The sequence below is a fragment of the Ursus americanus genome, chromosome 16, assembly GCF_024610735.1.
Source record: "Ursus americanus isolate L20-20 chromosome 16, mUrsAme1.1.p, whole genome shotgun sequence".
NCBI lineage: Eukaryota > Metazoa > Chordata > Mammalia > Carnivora > Ursidae > Ursus > Ursus americanus.
Window position 1 is genome coordinate 1071020 of NC_142142.1, and position 27953 is coordinate 1098972.

At 45.1% G+C, this 27953-nt stretch overlaps 1 protein-coding gene across 2 annotated transcripts in view; it reads right to left on the reverse strand.

Moving 5' to 3' along the window:
- Window positions 1-12971: 12971 nt before the first annotated feature.
- Window positions 12972-27953, reverse strand: part of ZNF143 (zinc finger protein 143) — a 56667-nt gene continuing 41685 nt past the window's right edge. For both annotated transcript variants that reach the window (XM_045788842.2, XM_045788841.2), the window contains exons 12-16: window positions 26351-26578; window positions 22244-22392; window positions 19206-19367; window positions 14777-14923; window positions 12972-13721 (exon numbers count right to left, since the gene is read on the reverse strand). In XM_045788842.2, coding sequence (XP_045644798.1) covers window positions 13638-13721; window positions 14777-14923; window positions 19206-19367; window positions 22244-22392; window positions 26351-26578 — 770 coding nt within the window. In that variant the 3' untranslated portion in view covers window positions 12972-13637. The remainder of the gene's footprint in view (window positions 13722-14776; window positions 14924-19205; window positions 19368-22243; window positions 22393-26350; window positions 26579-27953) is intronic.

Below are 27953 nucleotides of genomic sequence, written 5' to 3' on the forward strand. Positions count from 1 at the left end.
AATGATAGCAGGTGTTCAGTGGCCAGTTAGCTCAGTTGGTTAGAGCACGGTGCTAATAAGAGGAGAGGTGCTAAGTAGTCTTGTCTTGCTCCTGACTTTAATGGGAATATTAAAAGTAATACTGCTGGGGGTGTCTGGCTGTCTCACTCGGTAGAGCATGCAACCCTTAATCACAGGGTTGTGAGTTCAAGTCCCATGCTGGGCGAAGAGCTTACTTTAAATAAATACATACATACATACATACATACATATCCAAAAAAGTAATACTGCTTGGCTAATGTATACACATGTGTGAGTACACGTGCACAGGTTTTCTACCTGTATTATGTTAAAGAAGTATTCTTTTCCCTTTATCAGAATATTTGTGAGGAAAGAATAGTGATATAAAAAATTTAGCATTTCTCTTAATTATTCTGCTTTTTCCTCTTTTATCTATATTGTGAATTGGATTAATGGATTTCCTTATATCACTCTATCCTTCCTGAAATAAAGAAATGTGTTTAGTCATTTTCAAAATATCCTGTAAAATTATGTTCATATATTTCATTTAGGCATTTTGCATCTGTATTTATAAATAGGACTGGTCCCTAGTTTTTCCATTTTACAATCTTTATAAAATTTTGGCTTCATGAAACACTGGGCTGTTTACTTCTTTCTCTGTGTTTTGGAATAGCTTTACTAGTAAAAATGATTGATTTCCTGAAAGTTTGAAAGAAGTTGCTCATGAACTTATCTAGGTTCTGCTTTTTTTTTTTTTTTTTTTTGGCAGTGTATAGCCTTTGACAGCTTTTGCCCATGATTATTTATGTTTAGATTTTTTTCTTTCTTTGAGTCCCTATTGGTAATTTACATTTCCTGACTATTACCCATTTCATTCAGATTTTAAATCGCATTAGCATAGGATCAGGCAAATGCTGCCTGAATCCTCTCCTTGTATTTCTCATCATTTCTTCTGTACCCATCTGTAAACCCTTTCTCATTCCTAATTTGTGCATTTCTGTTTTGTCTTTCTTTTTTATGTTAGCTGGTGGCTTATCAGTTTTATTGTTTGCTCCCTCCCAACCCGAAGAACTAGGTCTTAGATTTATTCATCAGTTATGTTGTTTTTCTGATTTTGAAATCGTTACTCTGCTTGTGTCTTTGTTAACTCCTTTCACTTTCTTTGCATTCCGCTTCGTGCTGTGGCTTTTTTCCGCCTTCTAATTTCCTGTGCTGTCTGCTTTCTTAATGAACTTTTCTTTTTTCTTATTTAGCAGTAAAAGTGTTTGAGGCCATCCATTTTCTTGTGGACACAACTTTGTCTGCATTCCATAAATAGCGTTTCACTGAGTTATTTTAAAAAGTCTATAATTCAGTTTTTAAAATTTTGTGTTGAAGTATAATACACTTACAGAAAGGCAAACACACCAGCATATGTACGGTTCAGTGAATATTCAAATTCAACACCCAGATTAAGAAACAGAATATCACCAATACCTAGGACCACTACCCAACGTACAGGGCCCAGTGAGAAATGGAGATGTAATGTTCACATTTATTAAGAACTGTAAGATGTGTGACAGCAGAACATTAAAGCCACTGTGGGATCTTTCTTTCTTTCTCTCTTTCTTTCTTAAAGGGATTTTATTTGTCAGAGAGCACAAGCAGGGGGAGCTGCAGGTAGAGAGAGAAGTAGGCGCCCTGCAGAGCAAGCAGCCCCATGCGATGCGGGACTTGATTCCATGACCCCAGGATCATGACCTGAGCGAAAGGCAGCCGTTGAATTGACTGAGCCACCCAGGTGCCCCTCACTGTGGTCTTTCTAAGTGCAGGGTCCCTGCGTACACACGCACGAAGCTGGCCTTGCCAGCATGCGTCTGGGCGCTCTGCCCACCCCCAGCCTCCCTCCCCGCCCAGGGTGTGCACTCTCCCGCCTTCAGAGGGCAAGAACGGCCTTGCCTGCCCCCTCTCGTTCTGCTTCTGCTCGCACTGTATTTGTGAGGACCGTCCATGCTCTTACATGTAGCTGAAGTCCACACGTTCTCATCGCTGTACGGTTGAAACCAGTGTGTAACTCAGTTTTAGTTTGTCACTGATTAAAGGATTGTTTAGAAGAACTTGAAAACTTTTCCTAATGTGAGTGCATCAGGCTAAGGACCAACTGCCTCGTTTCAGGCTCTTTTTCCTCCGAATGAGTGGGTCCTTACTCATAGAACATACTGTCTGAGTAAGAGGGGCGCCTGGCTCCGACGGTGAAGCGTCTGGCTCTTGATTTCGGCTCGGGTCATGATCTCAGGGTCCTGGGATCGAGCCCCGCATCCGGTTCCCTGCTCAGCTCTGAGCCTGCTTGAGATTCTCTCCCTCTCCCTATATTCCTCTCATTGCTTGTACTCTCTCTGTCTCTCAAAATAAATAAATTAATCTGAAAAACATATAGTATGAGTAAGAAACAATGAGCTTTACCCCTTCCTCATGTTCTTCTGACACACAGTGAGGAGGAAGGAAGTTAGCCAAAGTTAAAGTCAACAGCTTTTTTAACCTCTCCAGGTAGAGGTTGTTGTTGTTTTCAGCTTAGCTAGACTAGTAGCACGCACGGCTTGGAGACAAAGGGACTGAGGTTGTGTTGCCAGCCTGCGAGTTGCCAAGGAAACCGGAAAGAGGTTGGGTCCTTCTTTGTCAGGTCAGGGCAAGCGCAGCCCTTCTCTCTTGGGTCCAAACAGCAATGTCCTGTGCATGCCCATGACCTCAGGCTGTCCTGGAGCAGTGACCAGGGGGCCCCTTCTCTATACGGGGGCAACTGGCTATAGCCCTGACATTGAGAATGGCTGGACATTCAGGGATGAGACCAGAGAAGCAGTCCACTGGTTCTTGAAAGATGTATTGCTAGGGGCACCTGGGTGGCACAGGCAGTTAAGCATCCAGACCTTGGTCTCAGCTCAGGTCGTGATCTCAGGGTCGTGAGATGGAGCCCTGAGTCAGGCTCTGTGCTGAGCAGGGGGTCTGCTTAAGACTCTCTCCGTCCCTCTCTGCCCCTCCCCCCTCCCACTATCTCTCACAAATAAATAAATAAATCTTAAAAAAAAAAAAAGATGTATTGCTAAAAGCCAGTCACACTTTTACATTTCACACCTAGCACTGAAGGCTAAATTCAAACTATTCTACTATAATCAACTTGCACCAGCCAACCTTATACTTAATGAAGGCCTATAGCTCAAATGTGGTGACCAAACATAGACAATCTTTTAACGAAGTGCTACGGATAGAGGTGGAGGGCCTGTCATTGAGATTCTTCATTAAAAACAAACAATTTTATGTATTTTTGGATAATAAAAAGCTCATAATACAAAATTCAAAAGTCACAAAAAGGTGTTTGGTCAAAGGTGAACTTCCCTTTCACCCCCAGCTTCTAGCCTGGTCCTCAGAGGCAACCAATGTTACTGTTTTCTCGTATATCCTTTCAGAAATGGTCTATGCAAATATATGTAATCTTTAAATGTTTGCATAAGAACTTATAGCATATTATGCATACTGTTCTGCACCTTGCTTTTTCACTTACTGTTTCTGGGATGTTGTTTCATGTTAACAGATATAGGACTAATCTGCTCATTCTTTTTTTTTTTAAGTTTATTATTTTTTTTTTTAGTAATCTCTACAACCCACGTGGGGCTTGAACTCATGACCCTGAGATCAAGAGTCACACATTCCATCAACTGAGCCAGCCAGGTGCCCCCATATTTTTTAAAAGCCTGCATAGTATTCCATTATCTAGATGAACCATAATTTTTTTTAAAAAGGTTTTCTTAAACAGCTTTACTGAGGTAAATTTACATACTATAAGATTCACCTATTGAAAGTATACAATTCAGGGGCGCCTGGGTGGCTCAGTGGGTTAAGCATCTGCCTTTGGCTCAGGTCATGATCCCGGGGTCCTGAGATTGAGTCCCGCATCAGGCTCCCTGCTCAGCAGGGGGTCTGCTTCTCCCTCTCCCTCTGCCTGCTGCTCCCCCTTCTTGTGCTCTCTCTCTACCAAATAAATAAATAAAATCTTAAAAAAAAAGAAAATATACAATTCGATGATTTTTAGTGAATTTGTAGTTATGTGACCCTCACCACAAACCAGTTTTAGAACATTTCTGTCACCCCAAAAACTTTCCTTATGCCTATAATTTATCTTTTAATCATTTAACTAAACTTCGTTTTTCCTTCTCAGTAATTCATTTTAACATTTACTGGGGTCATGATCTTTTGTTTTACAACACTGGAGAGGATTTGCAATGGTGACGATGTGTTAGGAGAGCACTTCAAACCTTATATAGTATTGCTGCTCTCTTTCAAAGAGTAACGATTCTCCTTTTCATTCAAGGCCGCTGTGACTTTGGAGAATGAGACGTAGGAGACCCTGAACACTTTGCCAGTGAGCTGCTTGCTTTCACTCTTTCTTTCTTCACCAAAAATGCATAGTCTTTTTTTTTAAAGTTTATTTATTTTTAAGTAATTTCTACACCCCACTTGGGGCTCGAACTCACAACCCTGAGATGAAGAGTTGTAAGCTCTTCCAAATGAGCCAGCCAGGTGCCCCCCAAATGAGGACTCTCAAGAACAATCGATGGGTTGGAGACAATGGGCAAGCATCACTTCCTCCAGAAGGTGGCTGGTCCTGATAACCAGTAGCTAAGTTACAATGGCTACAGACCGCCCCGAGAGAAGCGCACAGAGGTCAGGTGGCCTCGCCGTACTGACGAACACACTGTCTTGGGTGGGTACGCTGCACTTAGCTGATGGTCACCCGGGCTGATCAGAGAGTGTGTGTCTGGTCCCACTCATAGCCCGCGTTCAGCATACGTGCGTGCAATGGAAGATGGCGGCACGAGGATACATACCTGCAGGAGAAGAGGTGGTAGCATCGTCGTCACGTGGTCCAGAGTGGCAAAATATCATCAGATGGTCGTGGCTGTGGTTCTGCTTCTTTCCTCGGTTCTACTCAGTACTCTCTTGCCTCAGATGTAAGGCCGTCCATAGTGCTTGTTCCAGAATGGGAGCTATCATGCTGGAATACACAGTGCAAATAAAACTTACAGTTTCTGAATCTGCTCTTCCAAAATTAGAGCTTTTTTTTTTTTGTTTTCCTCTGGCCTTTTTTTCCTCCTAGGTGTTAAAATTGGAGTTATGTACCTTTCTGTTACTGTTAATACAAAGCCTCATTTGTATTTTTATTTTCGAAATCAGTGATTCTCCATCAAAATCTAAGTAGGTGGATCCTGCTGTCTTCGTCTCTCACAGGGAAGCGAGAAGGGCAGGTATACGACATGATCAAAACAGAGCCCTAGGAGGAAGGGCTTTATGCCTCTCCCGCTGTGCTGGCACCGACCGGGACATCGGCACTCCTCGGCTGTCACGGGGGAAAATGATTCTGTAGGAGGAAGTCACTACCCGGCCATCTTCAGGGTCCTCCCTGAGTGGGTGCCCTCCCTCCCGCTGGCAAGGACTCTCGTGACTCAATCTGCAAGCAGTGGAAGACCATCAAGCCAGAGCTTCAGAAATCCAAACTCGGGGGCCAGAAAGAACAGGAGTCTGAGAAAATCCTTGTAGCAGGTGCACATGCCAATGGGCCACTTGATACAGTTGCCCTTGTGAGAGTGGCCAGCGTGGGTGGAGGCCTTTCCATGCCTTTTCGTGAACTAATCTCTGAGTAGAAGATCCTGGTTGCTCTTTCCTCGTGGCCTGGACATGTGTGGTTTGACTTCTCTGTCGACTCCCTTGCTCCTGAAGGAACTCCAACTCCAATGCCAAAGAATGGATGGGGGCACAGAGAACCACACAGGGGCGGGGTTTCACCTTCTGTGGGCACTTCCCTTAGACACTCTTCCGGTCCCTGGGCCAGATGGGCTGGACCAGTGCTTCTGACCTCTCAAGGCTAAAATACCCTGTGTAGTAGTTTCTTGTTGCTGCTGTAACAAATTACTGCAAACTTCGGATTTAAAATCACACACACACACACACACACACACACAAGACACGAATGTATTCTATTACATTCCTGGAGGTCAGAAGTCAAAAATTAGTTTCCTGGGTTAAAGTCAAGGTATATCAGGGCTGATTCCTTTTGGAAGCTCTGAAGGAAAAATCCATTTCCTTGCCTTTCTGAGCTTCTAGTAGCCGCCTGTATTCTTTGTCTTGTGGCCCCTTTCTCCATCTTCGAGGCTCATCACTCCAGTCTCTGCTTCTGTCACCACAGGACCTTTTCCTCTGTCTCTTTCCATATCCCTCTTATAAGGACTACATTCGGTTCACCTAGATAATCCAGGATTGCCTCTCCATCTCAAGATCCTTGATTTAATCACCCACAGGGGCACCTGGGTGGTTCAGTTGTTAAGCGTCTGCCTTCGGCTCAGGGCGTGATCCCAGCATTCTGGGACCGAGTCCCGCCTTGGGCTCCCTGCTCCGCTGGGAGCCTGCTTCTTCCTCTCCCACTCCCCCTGCTTGTGTTCCCTCTCTCGCTGGCTGTCTCTCTCTCTGTCAAATAAATAGATAAAACCTTTAAAAAAAATCACATCTGCAAAATCTCTTTAGCCATAAAAAATAACACAGATTCTGAGGATTAAGACATGGATATATTTGGGGGCCGTTATTTAGCCTGCTGATACCTGTGACCAGTCCACTCCAGGACGTCCTGCTCAGAAGCCTCCCACTCAATGCTGGGGCTTGGAGAAGCCTGATAGAGCAAGACTTTCTGATCATTTATCTAAATAGCCCTCCATTAAGCTGTTCTCAAACTTTTCCTATTATGAGCAATGTTGCTTTGAGTATTGTTGATGTCACTTCTCCACATGTGAGTATATCCTTAGAATACATTATTAGGAGTAGAATTGCTGGGTCAAAGGATATGGGCACTTTAAACCTATTTCCCTATATCCTTGCTGACAACAGATCAACTTTTTAATATATATATTTACCAATTTGGTAGGTGAAAAATAGGGTCTCAGTATAGCTTTTTCTTTTTTTGAAATAATTTGGGCATAGTTTTAACATTGGTTTTCATTCAATAGCAAGAGGGTCCCTTGGAGTTCTACTGGGCTAACCATAGCTACAGTGTAGCAAGTCTGGGGACCAGGAGAGGTGACCAAGACGGTCAGGCGTCAGGAGCACGGTCAGAGCCCACTTACTAGGCTTGGATCCAAGCACAGGGCAGCAAAGGGCATTTATTCCAATAGTTGTCGTCTAAGGACGTGGCATAGGAGCTGTTGGCGTCCTGTCGCCTCCAGTCATGGTGGACACTGGGGTCCTAGGCTGTGCTCTGCCTTTGGGTGAGCAAGTGACTTTGGAGGTGGAGGACAGCGGCCCTATAGACCTTCTCCTGAGACCGTGATGGGGTGCAGAATGCCGAATACTGCCGGCAACCTGACCATCTATTAGGACTGGCCTTAGGAGCGTTGAATATTGCTAGGAATAAGTGACTGGGGCTTGGGACTCCTCAGGCCTGGCAGAGACTTGCCCTGTCAGTGTGCATGTGAGAGTGATATTCAGTCCTCAGCACACCCAAGACACAAAGATCGCCACTGGCATCTCAGGACTGAATCTGAGATGCCCTCAGAAATATTTCTTTGGTCAATATGATTATAGAGCGAAAAAGGCTGTCAGATTGGGCAAGGAGACAAAGCTAGTCTCTCAGGTCGGATGTGGGCGTGTCCTCCCTAGTCTCGTCCCAGCAACCTGAGGAGGCACTCAGGGTCTTTCTCTTCCCATCACTCAACCTGTTTTCTCCCAGCATGAAAGAACTTCCTTCCAGGTGGAGAAAAGACCACCTCCCCCCACCCCACTCCGGCCCAGGCCCAGTTGGCTGATTTGTTCCGGAAGGAGGTGGTGAAGCAAGCAGCTTAGGCTGGTGGATTGCTCTCTGAGCCTCCATAGCGCCTCCTGCTGGTGACTGACTCCGTCCTGCCTTTCCTCCATCACCTAGCTCCTTCCTTTTGGACTTTGAAGTTTCCGGAGCTTCTCTATAGCTAAGATCACTTTTGCAGAAAAAAAATGGTCCAGTTTTCTACTGTTGCTGATTTTCTTTTGAAAGGAACAGTAAGCAATTTCAGGATGTTAGAAAAGCCCCAAGACCGTGGAGAAGCTGCCTGCCTGCTCAACTTTATCTGCGTGAAAGATCTGGTGAGTCTTAAGAGCTGCTCCCAGGGCCCTCATGGGCTCCCAAGCCCTGTCACCGGCTTGGAGAAAAACTTTTGCGCTGAAAAAGATAAGACAACCCCCCTGCCGCAGCAGAGATTTGACCTCTTTGCTTTTTCCGCAGAAGTCGCAGAATTTGTCTGGAGGCCCCTGGGACTGAGGCTGTAACCGAGATGAGAGCTGTTTTCCACAACCCGTTCTTGGGCAGGTGGGGCTGTGGGACAGATCAGCCAGGGTGTTGGGCCCAGGGAAACCCTGTGGAGGTGAGGCAAACCGGGGAGACATTTGGGATTGACATTAGGACAGGAATCCCATTTTCCTTCACTTGAATGCAGAAAAGTAACAAGAAAAAGCTTTTGCTGTGTAATTTTCCTTTTAACTATTCATGCAATTTCCCCCAATCTTGAGCATTCTTTGCTCTCAGCATGACCCTCTGCCTCTCAGTTTTAGACGTGCTTGGGAAGCAAAATGAACCCCCTGCATGGGGACTGGAGGACTCTCTGTACCTCTCAAGCCAAGGGAGTTTAGAGCTGGAGGCAGCAGCTAGGGGTGACCCGCTGCTCTGCAAGGCCTCCAGGAGCCATGGGGAAGCTGAAATTCCCAGTTATGCTAAGGGAGCCCGTGCTCTAAAAGGAGAAGCAGATACTATATTTCCAAAACACAAGTCATACCTCTTGTGTGACAGTGAAGGGAGAAGGGCTGAGAGGAGAGCTTTCCTCATCTGGGCAGGCTACAGAATCTGTGGGACTCAGTGCAAAAAGAAAATGTGAGCCTCTTGTTCAAAAAACAGGCAAAAAGTTCTCTGTTAAAGGTACGTAAAAAGCCAGACACAAAAGGATAAATAGTGGGCGCCTGGGTGGCTCCGTCGGGTAAGCGTCTGCCTTCAGATTAGGTCATGATCCCGGGGTGCTGGGATTGAGTCCCACATCGGGCTCCTTGCGCACCATGGAGTCTGTTTCTCCCTCTGCCTCCCGCCCCCCTTGTGCTCACGCACGCTCTCGCTCTCTCTTGCAAAAATAAATAAAATATTTAAAAAAAACCCAAAAGGACAAACAGTGATTCCACTTACATGAAGTCCTGAAACTAGTCAAATTCATAAAAAGTGAAAGTAGAAATGTGGTTGCCCGAGGCTGGGAGGATGGGGGATGGGAGGTATCTTTTAATGGGTAGAGTTTCAGTTTGGGAATATAAAAAAATTCTGGAGACGGATGGTGGGAATGTTTGCACAACAATTTGAAGGTGCTTAATGACACTGAACTGTACCCTCAAAAATGGTTAAAATGGTAAATTTTATGTTATATGTATTTTACAGCTCCACATACATACACAGGAATACATGAGTTCTTTCCTTCTTTCGAGGTCTCTCTCTCTCTCTCGACTTGTCTTGGTGTTTTTTTATTTGCTGTCTAATATTGTTCTAAGTAAAGAAAAATTAATCTCAAATTTTTAGCATGAATTTTACCCTTCATGTTTATATTGTGCAATCCTAGTTTTTTTTTTTTAAGATTTTATTTATGTATTTGACAGAGCGAGAGGGAAAGAGGGAGGGAGACAGCACAAGCAGGCAGAGCGGCAGGCAGAGGGAGAAGCAGGCTCCCCGCTGAGCAGGGAGTCCCATGCGGGGCTCGATCCCAGGACCCTGGGATCATGACCTGAGCTGAAGGCAGATGCTTCAGGACTGAGCCACCCAGGCGCACCTGCAATGCTAGTTTTAAATGAAAATATCATAGTATTTAACTTGTATTTGAAATCACTGAAATTATACGGTTCGAATTTTGCGGCACCCAGGGGACCTCGCCCCGGCTAGAAGAGACAAACACGAGCCAGGCTCTGGAAAGGTGGAAGGAGGAAGCAAGGATCGCCGGGCCCAGAGCCTGTAGACAGTCTGCCAGGGCGAGACTTCCCAGGTGCCTGCGGAGGGAACATCCTGGGCCTGACAGCTGCGGGGCCCCTTCCCGCGGGCCTACCCCGCCCGCCCACAGCCAACAGGCTCCTCCCAGGTATTGCCGAAAGTCAGAGCCGGGACGCGCTCTTCCAGGGGTGAGCTTGTCGGCTGCAGCAGCTGCGCGCCTCAAGCACCGTGGTGCCGCCAGCCGGGGGTGAGCGTGGCCCCCACCACGCCGGGCTCCACCGCGCGTGTGCCCGACACGCACCTGCCGGAAGCAGGGGGAGAATGGGAGGTCAGGGAGGGAGTGACAGAGAAGCCACCGCGCAGGGAGGCCGCCGGGGCTGGCGCTGTGAGACCTCACAGAACACAACCTCGAACCCACTAAGAATTCCAAGACTGGCAACCGCAGCGCATTGACCCCCAGGTGCAGGCTCTTGTTCCACGGCACCGGCCGCAGGTGCACGAGGCCGCCATGGTCCTCAGGCCAAAGGGGAGAGGGTCTGGCTGGAGTCTTCTTCGTACGATCTCCCCATCCTTGAGGAGCCCTAGGAACCGAGCGCTCCCAGCAGGGGCTGAGGCGGCCTCTCCCCCGGGCCCCCGTCCTTGCCTGCCCCCAGACCGCCGCTGCGCCCCGTCCTTTCCGCGCTCTCGCTCCCTGCTCCCCGTCGGGACCTGCCTCGCCGGCTGGTCTACAGCTGAGCTGAGCTGGGGAGTACTGGACAGTAAGTTCTAGAGTCCAGCGCACTGCAGCGCGAGCGTGTGGCTCCCCGACTTACTTCCCTAGTCCCAGGGCGGCCGCGCAGGACGGGGGCCGCGCAGGACGGGGGGCGGCGGGGAGGACGGGGGGGGGCGGGGAGGACGGGGGGCGGCGGGGAGGACGGGGGCCGCGCAGGACGGGGGGCGGCGGGGAGGACGGGGGGCGGCGGGGAGGACGGGGGGCGGGGGGGAGGACGGGGGGCGGCGGGGAGGACGGGGGGCCGCGCAGGACGGGGGGCGGGGAGGACGGGGGCCGCGCAGGACGGGGGGCGGCGGGGAGGACGGGGGGCGGCGGGGAGGACGGGGGGCGGGGGGGAGGACGGGGGGCGGCGGGGAGGACGGGGGGCGGCGGGGAGGCCCTCCAGAGCCGTCTGCCCCTGCCGGCCTGGGGGCGTGGGCGGGGCGGGCACCGGGGCTGTGTGGCCCTCTGGGCAGCCGCCACCTTCGCAGGCGTGAGGCAGCCAAGTCCTTGTCTTACTCTGCGACGGCCCCGCGTTGCGTCTGGGAGAGCGGGGGATTTTCTTGCACTAACGTTTGCCCCGAGCCCTGTCTGGACCGCATTGCGGAGGGCGCTCCATGTACAGCGTACCCTGTGCCATCAAACGTCGTTGGGGAATTTTCAGCTTCGGGGGCTCCTCTCTGCATGCACACTGGGAAGAACCCCCGCACCAGCTTTACCAGCAACCGTCTGCACGTCGGCCGGAGTCTTGGGGACACGGGCCCCTTCCTTAGGCAGCCGAGGTCCCGTTCCCAGGAAGGCAGGCAGGCAGGGGACACCCCGGCAGCAGCCCTCTGCCCTCTTCTCTGGTGCCAGGACGGAGGCGTTTTCTTTTGAGCTGAGGGAGCATCAGGCCCGCCAGCGGAGTCCAGCTCGGCCCGTCCTGTCTCGCCGGCCAAGGGGCTGGGGTGAGGGAGAAAGCCTGGGAGCTGTCGGGGGAGCAGGGAGGCTGGTAGCCTGGCTTTGGTCACAGGCCTGGGGGGCCCCGCAGAGGAGCTCCCGGTCAGCGCCCACGACGGGGACTGGGAGGCCAGAGCACCGCCCCGTGAGTTTGCAGACTATCTTCTTCCTCTTCTTCCCAGGCCGCCCCTCTCTGAGCCCTAGCCGGCCTCAGCTGGGAGTTCTGTGTGCGTTTAGAGTGAGGCCTGGACGTGTGTGACTAAGCCCTTTCCTAATGTTAAATACCTGTGAAGAACTTTGAAGGGAAAGCAACCAGTCCCTTGCCCAACCCCCATTTCAGATGACTAAGTCATGACCCTTTTTAACAAGACTTCAAAGAAACCTCATCAAAGATAACATTTATATTGAATAAAACAGTACAACAGTTTTCCCCTTTTACTGTAAAGCTTGAAATGAAGCACAAGAGCCCCTTTCAGCTTTCTGAGAAACAAAGCGCAGTGAACCACAGCGAGGGAGTGGTCACTGCAAGACAAACCTTCCCTCCCTCCCCCAGTTTTTTTTTTTTTTGGGGGGGGACCTTGGTGGACCCCAAGCTGAATTTCTGACATTAGACATGGTTTTTCAAGTGCTCAGGTCATTAGGCAATCAGAAAACACCAGAGCTCATCCTGATAATCTCTGCCACAAATTCCCATCTGAGAAGGCACAGTTGTGGTGCACTGAGAGCTCCTGGGACGCGGGGGTCGCAGTCTGGGTTTTGCCCTGTCTTTGCCCTGCCTCTGCCCTGGGTGAGACACTTAACTTCTTTGGAAACGGTTTCCCCTTGTACAAATGGGGATAATAAATCCCCTCTATCTCAAGAAATTGTTTTAAGTACATAGGAATGTCTGAAAAAATACTTATCCTGCGCTTGGTAAACAATATAGTCTCGACATACGTGCGTTGGGTTATAATCGATGCCACTGGTAGTCTCTTCTGCGACACTTCCCCCACCCCCATGCCAATTTAATAAAACAAAGGTAAAGGGTAACATTTTAAAAATTGCTGTATTCAAAATTAATAATAAACTTTAGGGTAAATAAGCTTTAAAACAAAAGTACATAAGCAAAAATAAATAATTTACACCAACCCACTAACCTAATTTTCAGAGTAAAGCCATTTTCAATTACAGCACTGTTATCCCGGGCTCCAGCCTGTGGTCAAACTTTGATAGTTCATTATTTTTAAAAAACAGTAACAAAAAATTGAACGCTAAGTAAAATCTTTAACAAAACCAAAGCACTGGATTTAACTTTTTAATTTTAAATAACCAAACTTTGTCATTTTATACATAATCCAATGTAATGGATCCAATTCAATATAATTAGCATTTCAGCCTAAAGAGGTGGTATTTTAACAGGGATGGAAAACTATAATGAATAGTCTTCGAACCGTGAGGTACAAATAAAAACATACAAGTATACAGAACAAAAACTGCAGACGCTCTATTAACTTGGGGAGATATTCGAAGGCTTTACATTCTTTATTATCCATGATGGCTTTTGGAATTGATTGTTTGAAGTATAGAACCTTTGACGTTTTAGATACAGTCTTTATTTTATTTTATTTTTTCACAGTAAGTTAAAAATCCATCATAAGACTCCGTAAGACTCCACTGATCTTGCATGTAGACTCTAGGAGTTTGCAAACTGATAAAAGAGTAACATGAAAATTTACTGTATTGCCCTAATTTCATACATCCTTGTACACAATGAATCAGTTTGGGAATCTATTCCAAGGGTTATATACACAAAAGTGTCAAGAATAAAATGTTCTCCACTCTTGCATAAAAATGTGTACAGTGTGTCAGGAATGGAAACATTCTCATTTTCCTGGGCCCGGGCTCTCGGATGTCTGCTGCCTGAAGATGAAAGGCTCCTCCTGCTGTAGTGCGCCCCCGTCTCCAGGATTAATCATCCAACCCTGGCGTTTCTCCTTGTTGGATCCGAGATGCTATTCTGATGGCTTCTTCCAGAGATGGCTGTTCTCCAAGCTGAAAGGGAACAAACACGAAGGCACAGTCAAGCTAACTCCAAACAGAGAGTATGTGCCAGAAGTAAACATCTTTGAAGAGTTTTATTTCAGAGAGAGAGAGAAAGAGAGAGCGCAAGAGAATGCACAAGCAGGGGGAGCTGCAGGCAGAGGGAGAGGGAGAAGCAGGCTCCCCACTGAGCAGGGAGCCCGATGCGGGGCTCGATTCCAGGACCCAGGGATCATGACCTGAGCTGAAGGCAGGCGCTTAACTAACTGAGCCACCCAGCCGCCCCCCGGAAGTAATATTTCTCTCTGTAATTCTGACAGCTGGACTTAGGATACTACTGCTGATCTAATCATAAAGAGGACCAAAAACAGTTCTCGCGGGAGAATAATGTAGTTTCTTTCTTTAGGATTTTGGTAAACCTTCACTCGTGCAACAGACAAAAGATGCTCATCTTCTCCAGTGGAGGTACTGACAGCATCCTGAGCCTTTAGCTTCTCCGCCCATAAACTAAATTAAAACCAATGGTTGGCATTTTCCCAAGTGTGTTCTAACTCTTTTCCAAGTAAATCCATGAAAACTAACTCTTCCCAAGGAAAGGTAATCTGCACCTAGCATTCTAGACTCTCTGCTTCAATCCAGCGACTTCCCTGAGAACAGTTTTTCTATCTTCTGATGTTCCCCCAACAGAAAACACAGCTGTGCAGGGATTCTCGGGGGACTCACTGAGGGTCTCTGTTTACACTAGGTTCAATTCCAAGGAGTAGCTCTTAAGTGCTTTCTAGAATCCTGCCTAATGAGACTTATTTTGAAAGTAAAGATGGCTGGTTGGGGACATGCTGGGATGTACACCAGAAGCTTTCTTTTTCTTGCTGTAATTCCCCTAAAACGTGCAAAGATAATACAGAACAAAGGGCCGGTCTCTTTGAGCCCACCGCAAACGTAGCAGTTTTCTTCAAGGAGCTAAGTGCCATCGATTATTCTGTGCCCTGCCTGCCGTGAAGGTTATGAATAAAGGACAGTGCACGAGGCCGAGAGCTACGGAGGAGTCCTGCTGTCACCGCACTCACCTGAACGGCAATCTGGGTGCCGTTGGATGTGGCCACTAAGGTCAGAGGCCTGGTTTCTGTGGTTACTAAGTGATGGCTGTGCTGTTGGTGCCCCATTTCTGATGAGGCAGTATGGAATGCTGCCAAGTCCTGAGCCACAATTGCAACCTTAAACAAAAAGTGCACAGAAGGAAAGTTATGATTAAGTACATCGAACTCCATTTAACGAGAGGGACTGTCTTCGGATCTGAAAGGAAAAACTCCGTCTGACCACAGGCTTGCGGAAGGCTAGAGCTGGAAGACAACTTACATACTGTCTACTGGGGATGCTCTTTCTTTTTTTCTTTTAAGATTTATTTATTTATTTTGTAGAGACACAGAGTGCGAGCAGGGGGAAGGGCAGAGGGAGAGGGAGAGAGAGAATGTCCAGCAGATTCCCTGCTGAGCACAGAGCCCCACACACGGCTCGATCCCACGAATCCAAGATCATGACCTGAGCCAAAGACAGACGCTTAACCAACTGAGCCACCCAGGCGCCCCACAATGCTTGTTACCGGCTGCCTTTTGGATAATAGCCTAACCTAATGGGGTGAAGTGGTATGTCAGTGTGGTTTTGATTTGTATTTCCCTGATGACTAATGATGTTGACCATCTTTTCACGTGCTAATTGGCCATCTCTAAAGCTTGTTGGAGAAATGTCTATTCAACTCCTTTGCTCTTGTTTGAATTGGGCTGCTTGGATTTGGTTGTTGAGTTATAGGAAGTCCTTATCTACTTTAAATATTCATCCCTTACCGGATATAGAATTTGCAAATATTTCCTCTCATTATGTAGATTGTCTTTTCACTCTCCTTTTTTTTTTTTTTTTAAAGATTTTATTTATTTATTCGACAGAGATAGAGACAGCCAGTGAAAGAGGGAACACAAGCAGGGGGAGTGGGAGAGGAAGAAGCAGGCTCCCAGCGGAGGAGCCCGATGTGGGGCTCGATCCCAGAACCCCGGGACCATGCCCCAAGCCGAAGGCAGATGCTTAGCGACTGAGCCACCCAGGCGCCCCTGTCTTTTCACTCTCCTGGTCCTGGTCTTTGATGCACAAAGTATTTAATTTAATTTTGTATTTTATTTTGTTTTTGTTTTTTTCTTTTTCAAATTTTTATTCAAATTCTAGTTAGTGAACAAAGTTTTTAATTTTGAACAAGTTTAATTTATCTATTTCTTTCATTGCCCCTACTTTTTATATCATACATAAGAAATAATTCCCTCATCCAAGATCATGAAGATTTTCATCTATATTTTCTTCTAAGCATTATATAGTTTTAGCTCTTAAATTTAGGTTTTTAATACATTTTGAGTTAATTTTTATATATGGTATAAGGTAAGGGTCCAACTTTATTCTTTCTCATGTAGATATAGTTTTCCCAGCACCAGTTGTTTAAAAGACCATCCTTTTCCACTGAATGGTCAAATTTTAATTGTTGAAATTTAACTGACTATATACGTGAGGGCTTATTTCTGGACTTTCTCTTCTGTTACATTGGGAATCCATATTACTTTTGTAATCGCAAATTAAAATAGATGGGGAGCAGAGACTACTTCCGTCTATATGGCTAACTAGGCTTCCAGAGGCACCTGGAAAAGTGAGTCTAAGAAATCCAGTTACCTTAATTAAAAAAAAAAAAAAAAAAAAAAGCCAGTGAAGGACCAATTGCTTTCTTCTCATGCATGTAAAGAGCTAGGCAACTTAAGCATTACAGATAATTCACAGGTGGTGTCTGGACACCCCTAAGTGGATAGTCAATATTTGCCCAGTGGCCTGGTTGCAGCCAGAAGGAGCAGTGGCAGCAGCTGGTCCTCAAATGAAACCCCCACTCCTGTTGTAATATCCCGGGTTGCTGGAAGCTGCCTGGCTTCATTCCAGCCCTCAGAGCTGCCTCTCCTGAAAATGTTCCTACTCCCCAGCTACAGATAAAGTACAAAAGAATGTTTGCTTTAGGGTCACTATCCTTCCAGACCTGCAACTGTAACTGGCATAAGGTGTATTTACCCAAGTTGTGCCATGCACCCATCCAGGAATCCTATAGCCATGGAAACGACTGGGGCCATTTTGTAAGACAGCCTGAAAGCCAGTGTTAGGTTTTGCTTTTGTTTCTGTTTTTGCATAGGGTATAATTAACAAACGATAAAAATGCACAAATCTTTAGGTGTTCTGTTGAGTTCTGACAGATACATCTGTGGAACTACCACCTAAAACAAAATAGAGAACAGATCCTTCATATTCCATCCCATCAATTTCCTTCCCCCAGTCAAGCGGCATTTTCTGATTTCTATCACCACGGATTTGTTTTGTCTGTTCTTGGATTCCATGTAAGTGAAATCATATAATACGTATTCTGGTGGAATTGCTGCGGTTGTATCATTTTACACTCCCACGAGCGTTACGAATGTTCTAGTTGCTTCGCATCTTTACAAAATGCTGTTAGTCTTTTCTGTTTTAGCAATTTTCTGAATCTGAAATGGTGGGATCTCATTGTGATTTTAATTTGCATTTCTTTGATAACTAAAGACTTGAGCACTTTTTTATGTTACTGGCCATTCTTGTACCTTCTTTTGTGAGAGGTCTGTTCAAATGAGCAGTAAAATGATTTGCTCATTAAAAAAAAATTGTATTTATTTTGCTCATTTTTAATGGGCATCTTTTTATTGTTGCTTTGTAGAAGTTTGTTTATATTCTCAATACAAATCCAGCGTCAGATATAGTGTGAATATATTTTTCCCAGTCTGAGGCTTATGAAATCTTTTTCTTAATGGTGTCTTTTGGTGAGCAGAATTAATTTTGATGAAGTACAATTTATCGTTTTTTTTTCTTTTATTGGTAGTACATTTTTTATCCTAAGAAATCTTTACCCTAAAGTTATAAAAATATTACTTTTCTTCCAGAAGCTTTATGAGTCTGAGTTTTGTACTTCAAGGTGTAGAAGACTTTCAACTTTGTTTTTTTTTCCCAAGGTTGTTTTATCATAGGTCCTTTCATTTTCATGTAAATTTTATTTTATTTTATTTATATTTTTTAAAGATTTTATTTATTCATTTGACAGAGATAGACAGCCAGCGAGAGAGGGAACACAAGCAGGGGGAGTGGGAGAGGAAGAAGCAGGCTCATAGCGGAGGAGCCTGAAGTGGGGCTCGATCCCAGAACGCCCGGATCACGCCCTGAGCCAAAGGCAGACGCTTACAGATGCTTAACGACTGAACCACCCAGGCGCCCCCATTTTCATGTAAATTTTAAAATGAGATTATTTAATATCTTCGAAAAAGTCTGCTGGAATTTTGATTGTGATGGTATGGAATTTATAAATGAATTTATGAAGAATGAGAGTTACTAATTTTGACACTCTTTCATTGAACATGGTAAGGTAGCTGTAGTGAATCTCAACACTGCTTTCGGCATAGCACGAGACAACTGTAAAATGTATTAATATCATGTATTTTAAGGGAAATGAAAAATTAAAACTATAAAGAGATACACCAGATTGGCAAAAATCCAAAAGTCTGATACCACTGTGTTGACTCTACAGAAGGGAAAGAGGTGGTCTCGAATGCTGCTGGTGGTCATGTGGACTGACACGGCCCTAGATGGGAAGCTTGGCGCTACTTATCACAACTACAAATGCACACTAGGGTTTGCCTAGCAGACTTACTCACACACTTGCAAAATCACATGAGCACAAGGTTACATCTTGTCTGAAACAGCACCAGTGTTTAATTATGGTGTTCATACAGTGAAATATGATATAGTTTTTAAAAATGAGGAAGCTCTCCATATCATGAAATAGAAATATTTTCTAGATGTATAATTAAGTTAAAAAAACACAAGGTGAAGAACAGTATAGTTTACTATCATAAGACTAAAAGGAAGGGGGAAGATGACTATTTGTTTTTGTTTGTATATACTGCATGAATTGCTGGACGACTACGCAAGAAACTAGGTATTACCTCTTCGGGGGCAAGAACTAGGTTGATGGGGGCAGGGGTAGGAGGAAGACTTTTCGCTGCATACCTGTACAGACTTTTTGATTTCTGAACTCTGTGAATATATTACATATTCAAAATATTAAATAAATTTTGCAAATGAACTTTTCCTAAGGATCTGATGATGATCATCGGAGGGGCTGCCATTAACGAACACTTAATTTATACCTGGGCTTTATATTAAATACCTTATACACTTATCTCATTCAGTCCTTACATCAACCTTATGGTGTGGATGCAACAATCACTTCTATTTTTCAGAGGAGGAAAAACTGAGACTCAGGGGGTTGGCTAATGGGCTGTAGAGCTGGGAGTCAATCCCAAGTTTGTGTGACTAACACCACCATTCGCACTGCATATCTACGTAACAGTTACGATATTGATATGTGTACTACTTCATATAAAAGAAAACAGCAATTACCTGCTGTCCTTCTGTGCCCTCGGCCGTAACCATAGCAACAGAGTGTGTTCCTGCTGAGGAGATGACTGCATCATGAGCTGGGACGGTAATGGGCGTGCCATCCTGCGTTACCATTGTGATGGTATTGCCAATGGCCTGCATGTCAGCTTGAGATATGTTGACCTGCAATACAATGCATTTTACAGATCAGTCTGTTTCTCTTTGTATTTGGCAATCTTTTTTTTTTTTTTTTTTTTTAGTAAGCTCTACACCCAATGTAGGGCTTGAACTCATGACCCTGAGATCCAGAGTTGCATGTTCCACTGAGACTGAGCCAGCCAGGCGCTCCAGATATTTGGCAATCTTTATTGAGGACCAGGCCCGACCCTTGTAAAAATTTACTCTGGGGGAGCAAATAATTCTATAATGGAATAAACTCTTTTAGAAAGAGATCATCAGAAAAACTACCTCTTTTCTTTTTTACAGATTTAATTTTTTTTTTTTTAAAGATTTTATTTATTTGACAGAGACAGCCAGCGAGAGAGGGAACACAAGCAGGGGGAGTGGGAGAGGAAGAAGCAGGCTTCCAGCAGAGGAGCCTGATGTGGGGCTCGATCCCATAACGCCGGGATCACGCCCTGAGCCGAAGGCAGACGCTTAACGACTGCGCTACCCAGGCGCCCCTACAGATTTAATTTTTAAGTAATCTCTTCACTCAATGTGGGGCTTGAACTCACAACCCCGAGATCAAGAGTTACATGTTCCACCGAGCCAGCCAGGCACCCCAAAGCCGACAATTTCTTGAGTGCATTTCCTCCTCTCCATCTCTATTGCCAATTTAGACCCTTATTTTCCTCTCATCTGACTTCCTGCAATAATACAACTTCTTCCTATGTATCCAGTCTAACCCTTACCTAAACCATCCTCTACCCTGACACCTTTTTAAGAAAACAAATTTCATTATGCTTACTGCTTACATCCTCAGTGACCACCACCCCCATCATTAGAGTTCAGACTTCTTACATGGCATCCGTGACCTTCCGCAATCTGGCCTTTAACAGCTTCTCCAGACTCATCTTCTACTACTTCCAAGCCAGCATCTGGCACTCCCAGCCACAACTAATCATTCACAGTTCCAGAGTGTCATATTCTGTTATATCTTCGTGATCTTTCCCTTCCCTTCACCCTGCTGCCAAACTATGAAAATTCTTCAGGATCCAACAAAATGGCCACTCTCGGGGCACCTGGGTGGCTCAGTCAGTTAAGTGTCTGACTTCAGCTCAGGTTGTGATCTCAGGGTCACGGGATGGAGCCCCACATTGGGCTCCCTCTTCAGCAGGGTGTCTGCTTCTCCCTCTCTCTCTCTCAAATAAATAAATAAATCTTAAAAAAAATAAATAAATGGCCACTGTCTATAAGGGCTTCCAAGATTCCTTCAGGAAGAATAATTTGTGCCTTCCTCCCGGCTGACACCTCACTTCACACATCCCTCAATTATATACCCATCATTGTAAGAAGTTATCGCTCATTTAGGAATAGCTCTCTCCTACTAGACTATGATACCCACCCCTACTTTCTGTACTCCCCACACTAAGCCTACCAAAATATCTGGCATTGGGTAGAATTCAATAACTGTTTACTACTTAACTGACTAAAGGAATGGAAGAGAAATCTAATCCCTGAAGGAAACAAGGTTACATGTGGAGAAAACACGTCAGGATAAGGAAAAGAGCTGTTCTGGAACACATGAAGGGGATGAGGCTCATTTTATCCAGTCAGGGAGGAGCCAGGAGTGTTTGACACAGCAGTAGGTTCCAGTCTGACAAACAACAGATTTACCCAACAATGGAACAGCCTGCCTCTTATGAAAGAAACTGCCTTATCTGTTTGGGGGCTGCTGTAGCAGGAAATTCTCCTGTATCAAGAGGGAGGGAGGTTACGTCACATGACTTCAAGAGGGTCTCTTGTCTGTGTTGATCTAATGCAAGAAAAAGTCTTAGGCTTGATGTTAAATCAAAACTGGGTTAAATTAATCTTGCATGGCAGTCAGTGGACAAAGAATACAGTGACGAATTAGTGCTGTAAGTGAGGGGGAAGGGAATGAATGGGAGGTACAAGCACCTTGAAATTTCCACTCCTGAATATGCTGTCTCCTAATTAACATCAGCATAGTAACAGTTATCAACACACAGGGCAGATTCATCATGGGAAGGAAGCTCTGAGAGAGACAGGAAGGGAGAGAGTTCTCTGTGGAGGATAAAGAGCCCCATATGCCTATTTCTACCAGGTACTAAGACAGCCTTAGTTGGAGGTTAAAAATGAAATCAAGTCTGGATTATCTTAGGCTAGTGGCATCTAGAAAACAATGGTTCGGAGAATAACCATTACAGTGCTTTTCCTGGGGAAATCAAGATACTTGGTCTATTAATTCTGGGAGGTAAGTTAAGTGAACTCCCATTAATTCCAGGGAGGGAGAGGGCCAAAATCTGGAAATTTTACAGTTTTGTCCATTGCTGACTTCCCAGGATCCTTTATTTTTATTTCTTAAGATTTTATTTTTAAGTCATCTCTACACTCAACGTGGGGCTTGAACTCACGATCCCAAGATCAAGAGTCGCATGCTCCACTGACTGAGCCAGGCGGGCACCCCTCCCAGGATCTTTTAATGATGTCATCATATCCTCATTCCCTCAGCCAAGGCTCTGCTGGTATCTCAATCTCACCTCCTGGATCTAATCAGCTACTAAATCCCAGCCCTTCTCTGATTTACGTTTTTCATGGATTCTTTACTTTTCAAGCCCTCAATTTCACTGTGGTTCTGACCTTTATCACCTCACCTTTGAACTATACCAATAACACCATCTGAATGCTGGAGTCACAAGCATCCTCTGCCTCCTAATGTCCCTGTATGCAGCCTCCTTCGGCAGCCTCCTGGAAAACCTTTAGCTCTAGCACCGCCTGTGAGCTGATATTCAAGGCTTTCCTCAGCTGGGGCCCAACCTGCCTTCCACGCCCACGCTCAGAGAAATGTTATGTAGCCTGTTTGGCTTTATACTCACATGCTGAGTCCCATCCTGGGATATGAGTGTAACTTGCTGACTCAGCCCAGACTGGGTTACCGTGGCGACTTGTGTAGATACGACGTCATCCCCTTCCACACCTGTAACATACGTGATCTGGGACCCTTTCAGAACATCTTCACTTTGACCTATTTAAAACAAAGGAATCATTTATTTGACCAACCAACCAAGCTGTTTAGAAAACAGGATATATTTTCTTTTCTTTTTTTGAATCACTTAAATATTTCTTACTTATTTTTTCCCCAAATTTTTATTTTAATTCCTGTTAATATACAGTGTAACATTAGTTTCAGGTGTACAATACAGTGATTCATCACTTCCACACATCACCCGGTGCTCATCACAAGTGCCCTCCTCCATCCCCCCATCACCTATGTAACCCAGCCCCCCACCTCCCCGCTGGGAACCATCAGTTTGTTCTCTATACTTGAGAGTCTGTTTCTTGGTTTGTCTCTCTTTTTTTCCCTTTGCTCATTTGTTTTGTTTCTTAAATTCCACATGAGTGAAATCATATGGTATTTGTCTTTCTCTGACTTGTTTCACTTAGCATAATACTCTCTGCCTCCATCCATGTCGTAGCAAATGGCAAGATTTCATTTCTTTTTATAGCTGAATAACATTCCAGTGTGTGTGTGTGTGTGTGTGTGTGAGAATATCTTCTCTATCCATTCATCAGCGGATGGACACTTGGGTTGCTTCCATATCTTGGCTTTTGTAATTAATGTGGCTATAAACACAGGCGTGAATGTATCCCTTTGAATTAGTGTTTTTGTATTCTTTTTTTTTAAAAAGATTTTATTTATTTGAGAGAGAGAGAGAGCACGAGTGGGAGGGGCAGAGGGAGAGGGAGAGAGAATCTCAAGCAGACCCCACACTGAGCACGGAGCCCAGTGTGGGGATCGATCTCACGACCCTGAGATCATGATCTGAGCCAAAATCAAGAGCTGGATGGTCAACCACCTGAGCCACTGAGGCCCCTTGTGTTTCTCTATTCTTTAGGTAAATACCCAGTAATTCAATTACTGGATCATAGGGTAGCTCTATTTTTAACTTTTTTGAGGAACCTCCATACTGTTTCCCACAGTGGCTGCACCAGTTTGCATTCCCAGCAACAGTGCACGAGGGTTCTTTTCTCTCCACATCCTCACCAACACCTGCTGTTTCTTGTGTTGTTGATTTAGCCATTCTGACAGTGTGAGGTGATACTGCAGTGTAGTTTTGATTTGGATTTTGAAAACAGAGAATATTTTAAATATGACAGAAATATGTGTACAGATTAAAGTGTATATGTATTATATTCCAAATCATAAAAATGGCTTCCAGCATCTCCTTCCAATTCTTCCACCTTTGTAAAGCCAAACTAAATCAAAGCAGACCAAACCTTTCCACATCAAATTTAAATGTTCTAATTGTGAGGGTGCCTGGGTGGCTCAGTGGGTTAAGCATCAGACTTCCGCTTGAGTCATGATGACCCCGTGGTGGTGGTGGGGGTGTCCCGGGCCGGGGGGGGGGGGTCCCTGCTCAGCGGGGAGTCTGTTTCTCTCTCTCCCTCTGCCCCTCCCCCCTGCTCGTGCTCTCTTTTTCTCCCTCTCAAATAAATAAATAAAATCCTTTTTTTAAAAAGGATCTAATTTTGGGAGACCCCTTTTATTCTTAATTGAATTATGTGATACTGTGCATGTGTGCTGGGGCGGGGCGGGGGCATACTGGACAGGAATTCAGCCTGGCAAACAACCCTTCCAACATGGCAAGTATGCACTACATTCTTGCAGTCACTTAAGAAGCTGTTAAAAATGATAATGTTCATAAACATTAACCACAAACCCAGAATGGTGTGTGAACAGAACTTACTGCTAATACTAAGTTACTGACTCTTTAACACAAGTGATAGATTGCAAGTCATCAGTATACAATGACCACATTGTGTAAAGACAATGTAATGGCTTATTATCTGGGTTAAGGTTAATCATTTAATAAGGGACAGAACAGGAACCCCCATCCACTTCTTTATTTCATAAAGAACCAGCAAGTAAACAGCAATTTCAACAGTCCATTACTGCTATACTTGGCAACCAGGAAGTCTGCTGATTCCTCTCTTCTATCGCTTTCCACCTCCCACGAAGCCGGAAAGAGGAGGGTAAATATGGGCTTTTTTCCTTCAAGGAAGGACTTATGCTAAGTTAAGAGTACTTCTCCCAGTTAGCGGCTGGCGCATGCGCTCATGTGGCCCTGGCCGTGGTGTGATCTCCGCGGCAGTCTGTCTGTTCTGTGTCACCGCAATTCAGATCCTGTTATCCCAATGGGTTACAAAACCTCGAGAATCATATGAGAGGAAAGGAGCACAAACCCATCCCTATTCTCAGAAAAACAATCTTAGTTTATTATTTTTTTAACAAAATGTGCATTATTATATTACAGACATTTTCTAGAATACGAGAAATTCAGACCATCTGAAAGATCCACTTCGAAGGAAGAGACTGAAGAAGGTAAAAAAGGAATTTTAAAACCTGAGCCTGTCATCATTAAAAAAACGCAAAGCCTGCTTTCTAACTGCGAGGATCCAGCAGTTGCGGGAATATGAGCGTGCGCACTCACTGCGCTGCGGCTAGAAACACAGCGTCCAGGACTGAAGGAGCTGTTACTTTTAACACATGACAGATGTCTGAAAAGACAAATTAGAACCACAGGGAATCACTGCAGCAGCCACAGAATGATATGTTCGTTCCCGTATTCTCCAACCAACTTTTTTTCACCTGAAGGTTTTTCAACACTTCAATATAGTTAAGAATGGGAAAATATGATTTCTTTTCATTTTCAGATCTACTTCATTTAGGAAGTACTCAGTGAAACAGTAGGACAACCTAGGTTTTGTTTTGTGTTCTAGAAAACCTTCACCTACTTTACCTTCCTTACCTATGTTATTTAACTGAAAGCACAGAATGTAATCCTCTCCCGTTTTCTCCCGTTTATTCTTATCGAAATGAATGTTTCTGTCCCCGACGACACTACTGGATAGCACATGAATCAGCGAGGAGTTATTTGGGAGTGCCTCACTGCTCTAACGCTTAAGATCAACAACTTGAGTGCCCCCAAACTGCCTCGCGGCCCCTCCCCTGCTATCCGGCCCCACTGCATACCGCCCTCCCGCCCTCTGGCAGAAGTGCCCCACTGGCCAGGCTGCTTTTGGCCTCTCCAATTTACTTCGCTCTCTCCAATCTCAGGGCTTTCTGTGTGCGCCCTTCCCTCTATTTGAATATCCTCCTGCCTTTGCTCCTTAGTTCCCCTCCCTGCTGAATCCCTGCCTCTCCACCGAATTAACCCCTTTCCACCCCCTAGGTCTCTCATAGTAGCTTGTTACGTGAACTTATTTAAGAAGTGTGTCTAGCTAATCTGTAATGACCTTCACAAAAACAGAAAGCTCACACGGCTTGTGCAAGACATTCACCGCAACTGTTTGCCTTCCCGTTCCATTACCCCTAGAGGCCACTCTGTTAAGCAGCAAAAGAATTCACGTCACTGAAACTCCGCTCAAAGCGAGGTGGGGACTGCTCTAGACACCAGGGAGGCAGTGGGGCCTCCTCGGCTTCCCACGGCGTCAGACCCCTCTGCTCCTACCACCCCACCCAGGCCACTGTCACTTGAAACGAGCTTCATCTCAAAGCTGGCAGGTTCCAGGGCTTCTTTAGTGACAATTACAGCTTTCCTTGCTGAACAGAAGCCGCCTTCAAGAGGTAAAACCCTGCATCACGTATGTAAGTGCAAATAGGTCTGACAGAAGATACACTGCAATTCGCGCTGGGTGTCCTAAATCCACTTCGTTGCCATCCTTCTGCTTAACAAGGGGAGAACTAAACAGGGAAAAACAAACCAAAACAAAAACACCTCCCCGACTAGACTAACTTCCCTTCCTAGACAGCCCAGAGCACCAAGTCCCTTTCCTTGATAGCACTTATCACCGTTGTCAATTTTATGTGTGTGTGATTATTTGAATGAAACTTTGTGATCTGAGAAAACGCTACGAATCACAAATTATGGTAGCTGTTGATTCCCCAACACAGAGAGAGGCTTACCGGAAAGAACACTCACCTGGGGGAGGCTCAAAGAAGGCTTCCTGCTCCTCCTCAATGGGCTCAGTGTCGTTGTGGGCCGTCCGTTTGTGCATGGCCAGCGTGGAGATCTGCTTGTAGGTCTTCCCACAGTGGTTACAGTTGTATGGTTTGGAATGAGTGTGAACAACGTGATGTTTGTACAAACTGGAATATTCTGTAAACCTCTTGTCACACCCAGGGACTGTACAAACATATGGCTTTTCACCTAAGTAAAGAACACACACACACAAAACCAACTTCTACATATGAAGGCATAATCATTCCATTTCTCCCATGGGGGGAAAAAGCCTCTAATAGCAAAAATAGGTAGTTGTCAGATCTCTTTCTATACTGCCCTGAGGCAGAACACAAGAAAAGACTCCCCTAATTATGGTTTTGTCTTGGCTCAAAAGGTAGTCTGCATTCTGAGTCTTACCTCGTGCCTGAATACCACTTTTCCCTTAATTTCGAGGGATGAGAAAAGGATGGAGATGTTGCCCAGTTTAACGCTAAGCTTTGATAAAACTCATTTATTGTTAATTATAACTAGACAAGCTAAATATTAATAATTCTATGCTAAAAATAATAATAAATGCAATTATTACTATAACAAATGCAGCTTTCTCTAAAGGTTTTATGAGGACAATAAAAAAGGACTGTCTAAAAAGTCTACTAGACATGATCTGGACACTTGTAAATCTAAAAGGACATACCATATAATTGCTAAAACGGGCATATGCGTGTGTGCATACACGTGCACGGCTTACTTTATTCTCATTTTGCACCATTCCTTGGGTAACTGCATTTTTTTGCATGGTTCTAAACACAGTAAAACCACCCATAAATAGTAAAAATCTCACCCTAATGTAATCTGTAACGTAAATCTTGAGCAAAAAGTAATTGGAAATTGCTTCCTTCCTCTGCCCAGTCTACGTGCTCAAAGCAGGGCAGGTTAATGCTCTTATCTTGGTAAATGATTGTGGGACAGACACGGTGAGGGCAAGGCCAGGCAGGAAAATGGCAGGCAATTCCAACAGAAAACCTGCCCCATTGATATTTAGGCTGGAGCAGAAAGCACCACTAGGTGGCACCAAACCACAGACAAGACAGAAGTGGATTTGAACTGAGCTTTGGAGCTCCCTACCGGCTACCTGCACAGCCTCCATTGGGTCCTCTAACCAAACTTGCAAGAATGGATTGCATCTTATGTGGCTGAATATTTGCACTCCACTTCTAGCATAATGTGGGCATTTACTGTATCATCACTTGATGATCATTAGCCAATCTTTTCTTCCAGTCCACACCTACCTCTTGGGTCAAACCAAAAATTATAACTATGTACTGCATCTCTCTACTTCAATGATTCTCATCACATAAAATACCGGGTGGGTGGGTGGGTTATTTATTTATATATTTATACACACACACACACACACACACACACACACACACACCAGATGCCTGGGCCTCATTCTGTAAAATTATGTCATAATTGTGCAGACAGAACATGGGGAACAAGTCTTTTTTTTTTTTTTAAGATTTTTTATTTATTCATTTGACAGAGATAGAGACAGCCAGCAAGAGAGGGAACACAAGCAGGG